Consider the following 14,489-nt stretch of genomic DNA (forward strand, 5'->3'; position numbering starts at 1 on the left):
TTTAGCTGTGACCGACACGGACCCGCGAAGCCCCGAGTCGTTCACTGTCGGCATTAAAAGGTAGAGGAAGATGCTACGGAGGAAAAAATGCGGCGCGGCCTAGTTGAGATGAGAAATCCTCCCTTTGAAAGAATGCTCATGGGAGAAGTTCGGCTGCTCCGAGTACAAAGGCTTTTTGTTTGCCTCACTCTGTTACAATTTGTTCTTCATGAAACCGCCATTTGTTCGTACCTAATGATGCGCTTTGATAATGGCAGTCCGAGGCGCTGGGGTTAAGATGATTAAACGCCGTGCTTCCCGCTTTTTCCTCAGCGAGGTGAAGGTGCCCTCCGTCATCATCCTCAACACATCCAACGAGCAGTACTTCCTGCCCGGCGCGCCGGTCGAGACCATGGAGCAGCTGGTCCAATTCATCAACGGCGTTTTGGACGGTTCTGCGCAGGTCCGGCTCTTCTTCTTCTCTCTCTCCGCCACGCTGTTTATGCATTCACCCGGGTGTCGCGCCCCATTGTAGTCGCACCAGTAGCCTTCAGTAATCAGGCATGTAGCTTCCTGTGCTAAGTCCTCCCTGGATGTTTTCTCCAGATGAGATATTTTCTCCCTTGCATGTTCAGATTTCTTTCCGCTGGCCTTACTGAGTAGATTATCTGCTCTAATTCCAGAGGCCTTTTCCCATTTTTCCATGGAAGGTCTGGGCTATTTCTTTTTTTTTTTTCCTGGCAAAGCAGACCAAACTCTCACCAAATAAACAGCAGAAAGAAACGTCTGTTCCTGTCGTCCACATCCTCCCAGAACCTGGACAGCTTTCAGCCTATTCACGCCGTGAAGTGTCCCAAGGCTGCTTGGTGGCGATGCACAGAATGATGGGAGTAAAGCAAAACTTGGTCAGCTTTTTTCTGAGACCAAAAAGTCCATTTGCATCAGAAATGCGACCATCAAGGCACACGGATGCGAGGAAGCCGGAGATAAAATAGTCTGAACGCATCTCGAGCCTCGTTACCGCGTTCGGCTCATTCACAGAAGTCCTGCTTAGTCATCGCTCACTAATTGGCCGTCCTGTTAAATCGGCATCGCGGCGCCGGCTGCCCGAGTGCCGCCGCCGGTAATTGAGCTCAGGCAGAGCGGAATCGCTGCTCGGCAAACGAGACTCTGACACGCCGGATAACGTCGTGCAGTTTAAATGTCGAGAGGGTGGCAGCAATCACATGACCTACCTGAGAGCGTTGTTATTGACGTGTGGATAATTGTTTCATCATTTAGGGATTGTCCACTAATAATTACGCGGCGTTGTTCACGCCAGAGTAGGACGGACGAAGCCCTGTGCTTTGGATTCTAAATGTGTCATGTCCCCGTCTCCCCTGCAGGCGCACGGAGGAGACGGCGTCTTCCAGAGGATCCAGCGTTTGTTCTTTGAAGCCAGATCCACCATCATGGTAAGGAATCAGGATGCAGAAACGCAACGCTGTTGAAGGAAACACTCGGAGAATGCAAGCCGACACGCCACTAGGATTTCTTATGCCTGCCCTGCCTTGAGGTAAATCTGGCGCCTCTGTTTTGGTCTCCTCCATCACCTGATTCCAAGACCTAGCGCTAAGCTAACCGGCTACCCAGCTGATGACACCCAGTCCTCCGTTCAGCCATTGTTCCGCTACTCGTGAACAGAACACCTCGGTGCTTGTTAACACGCTTCACACGGCGGCTGGCGCTTGCCAATTAGCAAATATGTTTATGCAGCCGCCGCCAAAGTTCAGCAACGCTAGAAAAACAAATGCTTGGGTGCCCTGCTGTGTTCCTCTGGGAGACAAACAACCCTGGGAGCGAGGAGATATTCTCCACAGGCTGTAAACACGGCACGGGGAAAGGAGACACTGGTTTACGCTGCAGGAGGTGCTGAAGGAAATGAAAATGGTCGTGCAATGTTGGATCGGCTGTACTTTAAGCTCAACGTCGACCTTCACGATGTCCTTCAACGTCTACGACGTGGCGACCTGTGTAACTTTTAGAAAGCGCTTTCAGAAAGATGTTTTTACTTAATTTTTTTGCCGTCAGGCTGTGTTTCACAGTTTGAGCACGACCTCGTAGAAAAGGTGAAGCTAAAACAGAATATTACATTTCTAGGCCGTGTAAGAGCAAAGGTTTTAATTGGTCTCATTAGCGAGACGTCTAGTGAGTTCCCGTGAGAAGGGCGTCGACTCCTGCGGGTGACCTGCGAGCTTCCCCAGCAGCGTGTAGCTCACGGTGGCGTGATGCAAAAGCAGAGAAACGCCAGCCATCGCCTCGGCCCCCCAGAGTGCCCGTCTAAAAACGCGTTTGACAGAAAGCAGCCACATTAGGCTCAATGGCGCCGAGCCCTGCTGTGTTAGCATAGGATAGCCCATCTCTGACTCATCGAGCGCCACGCGGCACCGGCAGTTACCATCCATCTGGCGGCGGTGGGGGCGGGGACTGGAGGGGATGGGAATATTCCTCGTTTCCTGAGCTCGGCGGCTGACAGAAGCTGAAGCAAACGAGCGCTCATGGGGGAGACCGTCTCCGATATTAAGGCCAAATGACTCATTTGTCACGAAGATCATTTAAGAGAAGATTGTCCTTCAGTTCTCTGGCGCCGCCATGCCCGCCGGAGACGAGGGGGGGGGGGGGGGGTTCACACATGTTTTCTATGGATGAGAATAAGACTTTCTTTAGTCGGGGAGAACAACAAACTGTTGGCTTCATGCGGCCACTGCTTCCACCTCACAGATGCATCATGGGAGGCCTCGAAGGGTCTTAAAAAAACCGAGTGTTTACGGGCATTGGATTTTAGGTAAGTGTCTGTCTGTAGAAAATATCTCCAGACGGGCAGCCGAGTAAAGACCGGCGTTTGTTGTGTTAGATTTATTTCAGTTCAAAGTACGTGTCAGTTAAAAGTACAAGAGACCCGGAGGAGGAGGAGATGAAAGACGACAACTTCTCCAATCTGGTCAGGAGTAAACAACAAAACAAAAAAGCAGACGGAACAAGACGGAATACAAACAAGCATCCCGGAATTACACGACAGAAATTAATTAATATTAAAGCCTGCCTGAGTTCCTGCAGATAATTTGTGACCGACCTCTCAACAACACAGCCGGCATGCAAATGAGCGAATAAATGAATAATAATAATAAACGGATGAATAAAATCGAAGCTAAAAACAAAACGCAGTTCGTTTGATAAATACTTTACTCCGCCATCCTCGATCAGGCTGATATCTCCCCCCCCCCCCCCCCAATTATCCTACTGTATTCCATGCATTGTGCAACGTGTAGCTGTAGGTTTAAACGTTTTGGCAGGGCCTCGGCAAACTGAGCGTAAAGAGACAGACGCTGATTTGGGAAAGTCCGTAAGCGGTCTCGCCTTGTGGTAAAATAGATGAATCCGAATTGAATGCCTCTCTTTCATCCCTCCCTGTCCTCCCCCCCCCCCCCCCCCCCCCCCACTTCAGTCGGTATTCCGCAGCTCTCCCATCCTGGGCTGCTTCCTGTTCGGCCTACCGCTAGGCGTGATTAGCCTGATGTGCTACGGCATCTTCACGGCCACTTCGGACGACGGTTCCGATGACATGGATCCTCTCAAGAGGGAGGGACTAACTGACGAGGAGGAGGAGGATGAAGAGGAGGATGATGAGGAGGAGGATGGTGAGGAGGAGGAGGAAGAAGAGGACGGGAGGCGACGCTCTTACGAGCTGGAGGGCCCCGAAGAGGAAAAGGATCCCAAGGAGAAGAAGACGGATTAATGGGGGGGGGGGGGCTCCCTTCGTCGTTTAGTGACATGAAACTCAAAGACATCAATCTACTCCCACTCCGCTTCTCCTCCGCAGCCCTTCAGCACAAACTGTTGTCCGTCGGTCTGTCAGATCAGCCGCTCGCAGAAACCGACGAAACTAACGCCCTTTAATCGAGGCGGGACGACTGCGAACCAAACGAGCCGCTTATTTCTTAGGACTCAACCGACCAGGGCTTTATTCCGTGTGACTGTATCTGACTCATTTCTGTTTATATCTATTTTGCGCGCTCACAAACCCCCCCCCCCCCAAAAAAAATATTATTGTATGTCGCTGCCTGAATGCGTCTACTAGGGAGGCAGAGTGCCGGATATTCCAACTAACTCCTCGCCTGAGCCGCCCGTTAGTGTGGAGAGCCGGAATAATCGCTATCAGTCAGCCTGACGCTGGAAAATAGGCTCATGCATATATATTTTTAAACTCATTTCAAGCCAACGTGGCCAACCAAGCCAGAAACGTCAAGTGTAGAAGCTCATGCCTGCTTGACAGACGCCCATAACATGCATCAGTAGCTCCCGAGGCTTTTTAACAGCTCGTATTCCTCAGATAGGCCGGCTGTCGTCGGTTTCCATATTTCATCCTGTCCTCCATCGCTGGTTGCTGCATTGAATTCAGCAGCACGGGTTCAGGTTTACAACACGGCGCGTTCGAAACAGCGCTCTGCTGCCGCGCTTAGTTCAGACCCCTCATGTTTGTAGTCTTCCTAGTTCAAACCCCTCATGTTTGTAGTCTTCACATAGAAAAGCGTTTCAACCCAGTTTTCATACTCTGGTGATAGAGGCGTACATCGTGGCTGAAATCAAAGAGTGGGGGGGGGGGGTTATGGCTTCCGTTGAGTCAGGTGGCTGCTAGAAATTCTACCTGGAAAATCTTTAGTTGTCTAACGTTGCAAGTCTCGACTGATTCACGTTGAAGGGGGGTTACTATTGGCCAATAACGACTGTCTCTGCAACAGTCTTGCTTTCTGCCCCCCCCCCCCCCACAGAGCTACGAAGCAATCCCAAATTTGAAATGAGCAACGAGAGCTTCCTCTTAAGGGGGACTCGAAGGAGCGCTGCGTTCCGACTTGACCTTGGGAACTGCGGTGCGGTGAAGTGATCTTAACTCGCGCTCCATATCTGAAGCTGTCATTTGCATCTCGAGCAGAAGCTGCATCAGTTTCTAGTGCGTCAAAGTTGCTAAAAGAGCGTTTTGACCGACCCGCAAAACGATGTCCTGCGTTCCGAGTAGGTAAACGGCGAAACTACCAAAAGAGAGTGGACTCGTCTGGGGGAAACATCCTCACCACTCGATGGCGATGAATCAGCACACTGGGCCCTTGAAGATCTTGTCGTTTATTTCCTTTTGCTTTACTTGTACGTCTCGTAACTTCACGGACTCGGACACCCCTGACCTGTTTTCGTTATGCGCCGTTGATCTGTATAATTACTGCGAAGCTGTAAAGCAAGCCACGCCCCCGCCTTGCCTTCTGGTCTTTGTAGTCGCCCGACATTCTCTGCCGAGCTTTCTTTCATGAGTTTGAATTGAAATTGTCACACTTTATTATCGGTTTGAGAGATTGGAATAAAGATTGTCCTCTTTTTTTATTTATCCTTTCTTTGTCAGCCTCTCTTTTCTCCGTGAGCACAGATTTCTATCCTTTTTAAAATTATCTGCCTTTCTTCCACGCAGACATTTCATTCTCTGTCTCCAATTATCACTCTTATAGATGTGTGTTTCTTTTTCTTCTTCTTTCTCTGGGATGAGATGTCGACCCAATTATAGAAGATATAATCACATTTTGGGAGATCTTGCGTTTCACTGTGGCTGATTGCATTAGTTCATGTGAAACTTTCCCTTCTCCCCCGGGAGCGGCGAGGCTCCACGAGTCAATCTGAGACGTGACTTTATATAATGAAATGGTATAATGTCGCTGCAGACCTTCAGAATCCCGACCGGGGGGGAAGCCATCTCTTTTTCCACGTCCGATGGCTAAGGGGAGCGCTCCTTCTCCAATGGATAAATTACTAAAGGGGAGGGAATTAATGTATTGCTCAACCAGAACCGGTGGCGTTGATACAGGGGTAATTCATCGCTCAATTACCGCTCAATGAAGGCGGCTCCCCATCTCGCTTTCTTTCCGAGAACCAATGATTTAGCACGCTGGACGGGCGATTACATGGTGACTCGCGCCGACGGCCGTCTTGACGTTGAAATGGCCGATTGAGACGAGGCAGCAATCATCTCATTTCTGATTTGTGTGGGAGATGTTGAAGTGAATGCTTGTATTAGCATTGCTCGCCATGGAAACGAAACCGGAGCCCTGGTTAGTAATGCAGTATTGTTTTGTTTTTTTTTGCTTTGTGGCTGATGGATGATGCAAAAGTCCATTTCTAAAAAACAAACACCTCAAAGCTTTATTACTCGAACAACAGAGGCACATTTGTCCTTTTTGCGATGCAACCTGTCCCTTAATAAACGCCTCTTGAACGTGTTTTATTCTCCCTGAAAGTCATTAGCGTTAGTCCTTTCCAAATGTTTACTTCACGCCGGCAGTTCAACTGGGTTTAATAGCTGCTTGTCAGCTGGATGGATGGCGCGCGCTGCGCTCGCCTTCCTCTGAATATCCTGATGTGTTTCTGAAAGCTTCTCTTCGGGGCTGCGTGAAAAATGGCTGCTGCTCATCAAAGGTTTTTACGACTGAGGCATCAGAAAACAAACAGACGCAGCTGCCAGTTGACGTAAAGAGTCAAGAGTTGGTCAAAAGTGCAGAAGCCAAAGTGAACTCTTATATTCACTTATTTTAAGAAGACAAAACTCGTTTTACAGCAGAGAAAGGGTCGCTAAATTGCCAGGCTGTAATTTAAACTGTCATCTCCAGATTCCATCGTTAGCTGGCAAGCTAATTATGCTAATTTAAACCATTTGAATTGGTTTGCAACTTCCAGTCTGAATTTTTTTAAGACATCTTAAAAGCCTATATTAGTCCTCTGAGTAATAATTATATTAAAGAACAATTAGATTTTAAAATGTCTAACTTAGCATCTTTCGTTTTTAACTTTTAATGGGGAATGGCCTCACGGCCCATTATGAAACCTGACAGACAAGGGAATGAAGCCAAGTTTTAACTTAAATTCATGTCGAAAGAGAACATTTATTATATATATAGCCTTTCATTTTGCCATAAAATGCATCTATGCCTGGAAGCAGTGTTATTCCGCGTTACTAGTTAGCTCGACATGCTAATTTATGCAACCCACGCAGCAGAAGAGCAACATCCTCAACCGAACCCTTTCACGTTTGCTCTTGTATTTGTATTGCTTGAATGTCATCTTTGATGTTTGTGGTTCCGGAGGCCCGTGCTGTCGGATTGGACCTCGCTTTCATGGCGTCGTCGCTCCTTCCTTCCTCCCTGCCGTCCGGAGGAGGTTGTTCGGTTTACGGTGAATTAGAGTTCCTAAAATGAGGATGGCTGCTTAGCGCCTGATCTTGGCTCGTGAACAAATCTTTATTTATAGCTGAAGCGTATAAATGATGTGCCGCTCTGCTGAAGGTGCTCGGCCCATATTATCCCCGTCACCTCCGAGTGTACTAAAAGCGTTTCCCAGCTGAGTCTTCCTGCTCATCGCTCCGCCAAGGATCTGCTGCCACATAGCAATTGCCTAATGATGTTGCCAGGTCATGATCGTTTACTGAAGGGACCTGTGCCCTCCGGGGGGGGGGGCTCGGTAGGGTGACTTACTGTAGCACAAACATAACCGTTTCTCTAGGAGGCGGCGTGTCCCTGCATGCAGCTGCTAATGCAGTCACTCCCACCGTTGCCGTGGGCTATTTCCATCCCTCGACCTGATTATCCGCAGCGTAGAAACATGCTCTTTACTTTTAAGGAACACAAGATGTACATCAACACATGGATGTTCAGGAACATGCTGGGTCCAAGGCTCACTTGCACGTTCCCTTAGCAACCGTTGTCACCTTTTTTAATGATAGCACTGGCATAACCCCTGATGTACAGTCACACGCACGCACTTACAAATGCACTGATGCAGTCGCACCCTGTTTATGCGAGAACATTTGCAGCTCTGGCTCGGACGGGTAAGCTCGTTACGATCCGTGAATCCTGTTATAAATTGTATATCTCTGGAAATCCGATTGCGGCAGCGGCGGCGGCAGATGAGAGCCTTAATCTGTGAGGAAAGTGTCATTAATTTAAGTTAGGAGCTTACGCACGGCGGCGCGCGAGGAGATTTTATATTTCTAGGGCATGTCTAAAACGCTCAGGACAGACGGCTCTGTGCTCAGACAATACTTATGCTATATATAAAGCAATATAAGCAGAGTGCAATTAAATCAATATACTTCCCTCTGATAAAGTTAAAATATTAATGAATGTCTAATTAATGTACCTGTAGCTAAAAGCGTATATGCGAGTCATGTTTCGCTTTAATGACTCTTTGGTCCCCTGCTGGTGCATTAAAATATTTATTGCTTGTTTGATTGTCCGATTATCTTCCCCTGTCTTTGGTTTCAGCAGCAGCTGATGTACGATTCGGCGTTAGGTTCCTTACCCTGAGTGCATGGTTTGATTTGCTAAACATAGACACTATGTTGGATTAAATCAATAGATTAAATCCATCGAAAGATCATATTGTATAATGCAGCCAAACAAAAGAGAAGGCTTGTTCAGACAATAGTCCTGCCCGTCTGTAAAATGCAAATGAGTATTCATTTTCTTGCAGACTGTTGGATGTGAAGCTCCGTCGCGCTACGCTAAAAATAAAACTACAGACGGTTGTCTTAGCTGATCTGTGAGACCTCAAGGTAGGAAGAGCGACTCCAGTTCTGTCCTTGATGGGCTTCAAGGTGCTTTTGTGATTTACTTCTGAGCCAGAGAGGCAACCTGTCGTGACATCACAGCGTACCTGACGCAAAAGTTTCAAGTCGGCAAATGAAATGTGTTTGAAAAACGGTTAGAAAAAACCACGCGCTCAATTACGACTCTTTGTTCTATGTAGTTTTGATCCAGTTTTATTTCTGTCTCGACAAGACAGACATTTAAATGATCTCTGAAGCCGCCCTTGATATAAAGTCTCTTTCGGGTCTAGTTGGGTTCAGCAATGCTACAGAATCATTATACGTATTAAGTAGACCTAAGACCCGAGCTTTAGAAAACCTTTTTTAGTCCGATGGTGAGCATTTCTCAAATCTCTATTAGACATCTTAATCGATAGAGACGAGAGAATGGAGTAAAGGCAGATTGTATTACAGCGTGTTTTAATAAGTCTGCAAGACACTGACTCTTTAGGAGGATTGTAAACCTAAACACTGGCGGCGGCGGCGGCGGCTGATGACTCTGCAGGGCAAATTGCTGTAGCGTATTTAACTTTTTCTATAGGTTCATTTGCATTGCATCCCAACACGTCAAACAATCCCTTCTGCAGCTTTGGTCCAAAGGGCAACTGAACTCCGGGCCGTCGGCACTAAACGCAGCCGAACCGGTTTGTGTGGTCGGATGAAACTAGATTCCAAGCACCCCCCCCCCCCCCCCCCCCACTCCTGTCTGAACCCGCCCCGGCACCAGGTAACAATAATGCGTTTTAAACCGGCCAGACGCCTCTGAGAGTTTGCGTGACTAATGGCGAGATGAGCGGCGATGACCTCTCCTGATGTGCTATTCGTCAAGAACCGCCGTGCGAAGTGCGTTTAGTGGTCATTCCCACGCCGCGGTGGAATACGACGCGGCGGCTGCAGAGAATCGTAACGTCTTGGTGTTCCCGTGGCCGGTGCTTAACTAGATCTAATATTTGTTTTCTTTCCAGCTCCCTCTCATAGCTTTTTTAATTGGGTTTAGCTGCGCAATATAAGCACAGAATAATCCCGATTGGTAAAACGTAATTGCGAGAGCGCTTACGTTGATTTAAAATGACCCCGAAGTGCAAACTAATCTCTTAAAACAAATTCCTTGTTGATACAAGACGTCTTAGGAACACAAGGAAAGACGAGCGGTGATGAAGCTTGAGGCCTTCTCCTGTTTGTAGAGCGACTGAGTCAATAAGGCTCCTCGGAAGGCTCTCTTTGATACGCAGCCCCGGAGGCTTCAGTCGATTCGGCCGTTTCCTGCTTGTTACGCTGAAACATCGTGGAACAACGGGGACAATCTTGATCGGACCTTGAGGTCACGCGTGTAAAATTCTATTAGGATTTAAATTTCCCGGATAAACACTTTGTCGTTTTGCCACTTTAATATCTCGTCTCCACCTCATGCTTAATGTCACGCTCGTTCCTGTTGTGCAGCTGGGAAATTATGTTTACCCTAAAGATGGATTAATTAAAAGCGCATCAGTGAGCTGCATAGTAAAGAGAAAGCGTTTAATATGGGCCGAGAAGTAGCTTAGCATTGTTCAATCTAGATTTTTAGATTCCTTAACCATGAAAACAAAGCTTTAGCAACTGGATTCACGGTGATATCATTGATATCAGATCTCTTCTGGATCACCGCTCAAATCTAATCCTGTTCCTGTTAAAATTCCCAAGATTTCCTGAAAATTTCCTCATGATCCTTCTTCAACATTTTTAGTTTTGTCGCTCACAGACGGATAATAAAGGCAATAAATCCCACAGAGGTTGCGTAATAACATCTCATCCGTATGTTACACGCTGCATGTGAAGAACTCTGACGAGCGGCAGAGGCTGCTCTATAAGTGATTCCGGCCGAGTCCCCTCTCTCTGGCGACACGCCTTCACTCAGGATCCTGAGGAAGGACGTGCGCTTATGAAACTTTCATGAAAACAATTGGACGCTCTGACACAGCTAAATGTAATTCTCCTGTTTCCAACATCTGTCGTCTCCACGAAAAGGCTCAGGAAGTTCCAAGTCAGCCGAGGAGTTTCAATTATGCACGCAACGGCGCGAAGCTAGCGTTTCACCCTGCGTCTGGGATTTGTTGAAGATGCACTTTGGGAAAAAAAACAACAACCCAGATGCGGTTTAAGAGAGAATTAAATGGAAAATAGATGGGAATTATGTTGTACTGAGTGTAAGCTTCAATAAAAAAAAAAGCCAGATACAAAACCAATACTTTTTTGCAAAACTTCCCCAAAACTGCTGAGAAACGAAGTGAATACCAAATTAAAGCAGTCCCACAATGTCGCTGTCAAGCAGCGTTGCTTTCAAGTGGGTGATGTGTGCTCTCTGTGGGACCCGGGCGGCCTGGATGAGCGCCGCAGAAGTTGTCAACCATGCAGTTAAATCATCTCAGAGCTCAGCGGCTGCCTCGGCCACCCGGGAGGATCCGGCCCCGGCTGGGGGGCAGATTCCTGACTGGCCCTCAGCCTTGGGTTCCCCTCAAAGTGGGCTGTCTTCTGTGATTCCAGCTCTCTCTGGAAGATGCGCTCCGATGCGTCGTCGAGTCGGGCAGAGATCGTCTGCCGTGACGTCTACCTGTCTGAACTCGGCTTAAGCGGCGCAGAAAGCGTGAAAAAATGTGCTCGACGTGGCCGACGATGACGGGGGGGGGGGGGGGGGGGAGTCAATGACGGGAATGTGACGCTGGTGCGCAACATTAAGGGTCCTGCAGGACCCCAGCCTGCCAGAGCAAGTTAGGGACTGCATTCATCACGGGCGGGGAACCGGGCGCAGGCAGGCGGCGTCGTCTGGAGGAGGATCCTTTGTTGCCCCATTTTGTATCAATCAACCGACGGCAGCGTGGGACGGAAAGAAAAAAAACAGATGCCATCTCTCCCGGCCTAAAAAAACAAACAAACAAACACGTGAGATACGACCCATCCGAGATAAGAGCGGCTCCTGCTTCCTTTTCTTGAGTTTCATTTTTCAATCTTATCTGTCTGGGTAATATTTTTGATGCATCTGCGATATAAGGACTCGATCATTTGTTACTTTAAACACCGCCAGTCGCTCAGGATTCCACAGGAAGCACATTCCCGCGGTAATCGTCTCTCGCCAGAGGAGGAATCAAAGCTTTCTTTTTTTCTTCTTTTTTTTTTTTCTACATCCTGAAACTGTAATTCACTTCGAGATGAAAATGCTTTGCATGTTGCAGAGCGAGAAAGCATCGCTTTTACACCCATGACGACTCGCGTCGTGTCGGAACCTGCACTTTATATAGATATTTTATTCATCTCGCAGAGAGAGAGAGACACAAAAAGGAATTTAGTGAATCCAGAGAGTGGGGCTCAGGCTGAAAATAGAACCGTGGGACCTCAGAGTGGATTTACGCTGACAAAAATGATGACTCGTCGTAAAAACCTAACCAGGATTTTTACCACCACAAATTATTTTCTTGTGAATACAGTGTTTTATTTATTTTTTTACATTCTAGATGTATTTTGCGGGCGCAACATTTAATAATAAGGATATAAGCTATGCTGGCTGGTTTAAATCTACCTGTGTTTTAAATCCTGCTTCCTCTGTGCTTCCAGCCTTCCCAGACATCCCATAATATGAGCATATCCACCAATGCCTAAGACGTTTCCTTTACGGCTTCGTTTTAGACGCCTCTGCAGGCCGACGCGTCACTTAGAGGTCGGCCTTTGTTTTTTTCCTCGTTTATATTTTTCCCGACTTGACAAGCCGCTGACGTTCTCGCCACGGATGGAAAAGGGAAGAGTGCAGAGGAACCTGTAAATATGATTCATGACTTCCTAAAACGAATGTGGCAGAGACAAAATTGTCCGTTTTTATGGTCTGCAGGTATCAGGAAGCGCTGTAACTCCCCTCTTCCAATCGACCTGAGTGACTGAGGCGTTTCTCCCCGGAGTAGATGACACATTCGCTTTATACTGCCGGAGAAAACATTCCCAACACACACACACACACACACACACACAGCTTCCTGCTAACAGCCCCCCACCCCCGACCTCCTTTCAGCTGAGAACTGCTTATCAAAAAGTGTATTTAAATCACCCCCAGCCCGTCCATGGCGCCCGGGTGCTGATGGAGAGACACGGCGAGCGGCCCTTTCGCTCCCTGAGTCATTCTCGCCTCGTTTGCTTCTGTCAACAGTCTCTAATATCGGACTGGATCTGAAAAGTCGCTGTTGCTTGCTCGTTGCTTGCGCCATCCTTTTTCTGACACTTTCTGATGCTGGTCTCAAGTGGAAGCCAGTCGGCTCTCTCATCATCATCATCATCATCATCATCATCGCACCGAGCCACTCTCTTTATTTTCACATGATCAGCCACGGACGAGCTCTTCTTTAGCGATCCTCAGTGTGACGAGGATCCGAAGCTACGCCCGTGATGAAGAGTAGGGTTAGGGGGCGGGTTCTGCGTATATTAAGGTCACCATTGGCTTGTCTGTAATGCCTTACTTCTACTGTTTGTAGCTGAGAGCTGCAAATAAAGAAGCTGCAGAAGTTAATTTCACGTGAGAGAAAAGCGGAAGATGAGCGGAATATTAACAACATGAAAATAAGGGGATGTGCGAGCAGCTAAATTGCTGTTTTTGTGTGTGTGTAACCTGGAAATCCAAAAACTCCGGGGTGCTTTTCATTTTTAACTAATGGTGTCTTTTCTCAAATAAATGAATTAAATTTGCTCCTCTTTCCGTCTTGTCTTAAAGCCCAGAGGTTCCTTTCCTAATTGCATAACTGTGATCAACCCGGGTTGTTAGCGGCTACATGCTAACCGCTAACTGCGTGTGGTTCTTGGATGCTGGACCGGTGGCCATCCCTGCTCATGAGGGTTGTTAGCTTTGTGAGCCAAAGCCTTCTAAGCTGCAGAGCAGCCCGGTTCCAACCATGTAGAATATTTAAATGATCCCTGGGCGCCTCTTAGAGCCCAAGATCCGGGGGGGCCCACAAGCCACAACTCGTCTCTGAGACGGACAGCTGGTGAAGCGACGCCTCGCTTCGGATGGCGTTGAGTCAAAAACAACAGACACGCTGATGGAACGACCCAAACAGAAGTCTTCTCAACGGCTTGGCGTTCGGTCAAAGTCCTCTCCAACGTGCCGGCAGCGCTGAGCTGAGAGGATTCCCTCATCAGTGTGACGGCGGCTGCTCCCCCCCCCCCCCGGTGTCAAACGGAGGCGAGCTCGAGCTGTGGTCTCAGCCAGCGATAATCAAGTGCTGTTGTCCTGGCTAACGAGCGCTCTTTACCCGCCGTCACCACCAGACTCGTTCCGGCTTGCTATTGCAAACACAGGGAGGTCGCAAAGTTCCGCTTTATACCGCCGGACCAAATCATTCAAGTGTGAATACGGGGACACTTAAGGATGTGGAACGCTGCAATAACAGAGTTACGATGCGCTCCTCGTTCATCTTCAAGCATTTCTGCGGCGCCGTGAAGTTTTATTGAGCAACAAAAGCACCCGGAGGAACCGTCTGTGCTCCGTCTGAGATAAGTAAAGTCGTAGATTTCTCATTCACGCATGGCCTGACGTGCTTTCTGTGTTTATGTTGCACGGTATTAAAGCGACAAACGTTATTCTCATTGTAACGGTGAGCAGGATGTGAGCTTTCGATTGGACGGTGGCTGAGATGTGAGTTTACTGGAGTCTCGGTTGAATTTCAGTTCTTTCTATTTGCACGCTTGTTTTATTTAAACCGTGGTAACGTCATTTCCCGAACCTTGACAGAGCAACTTTGGCTAATCTGCAGAAACAATTGATCATCTATTGTTTACACGTTTGATATAAAAAAGAATAGAAGGTTCTTGGGTTCTGGGGTGTTCTCCCGTCCTCGGCGCC

The 14,489-nt window shown here is 47.9% G+C and overlaps 1 protein-coding gene across 1 annotated transcript in view; it reads left to right on the forward strand.

Annotated features, from left to right (window-relative positions):
* The window catches only part of LOC137904110 (protein disulfide-isomerase TMX3), a 5,798-nt gene extending 426 nt beyond the window's left edge, over window positions 1-5,372 (forward strand). Inside the window, exons 3-5 of the mRNA XM_068748273.1 lie at window positions 313-442; window positions 1,365-1,433; window positions 3,464-5,372. Coding sequence (XP_068604374.1) covers window positions 313-442; window positions 1,365-1,433; window positions 3,464-3,754 — 490 coding nt within the window. The 3' untranslated portion in view covers window positions 3,755-5,372. The remainder of the gene's footprint in view (window positions 1-312; window positions 443-1,364; window positions 1,434-3,463) is intronic.
* The last annotated feature ends 9,117 nt before the right edge of the window (window positions 5,373-14,489 follow it).

This window comes from Brachionichthys hirsutus, chromosome 14 (genome assembly GCF_040956055.1).
Source record: "Brachionichthys hirsutus isolate HB-005 chromosome 14, CSIRO-AGI_Bhir_v1, whole genome shotgun sequence".
Classification (NCBI taxonomy): Eukaryota; Metazoa; Chordata; class Actinopteri; order Lophiiformes; family Brachionichthyidae; genus Brachionichthys; species Brachionichthys hirsutus.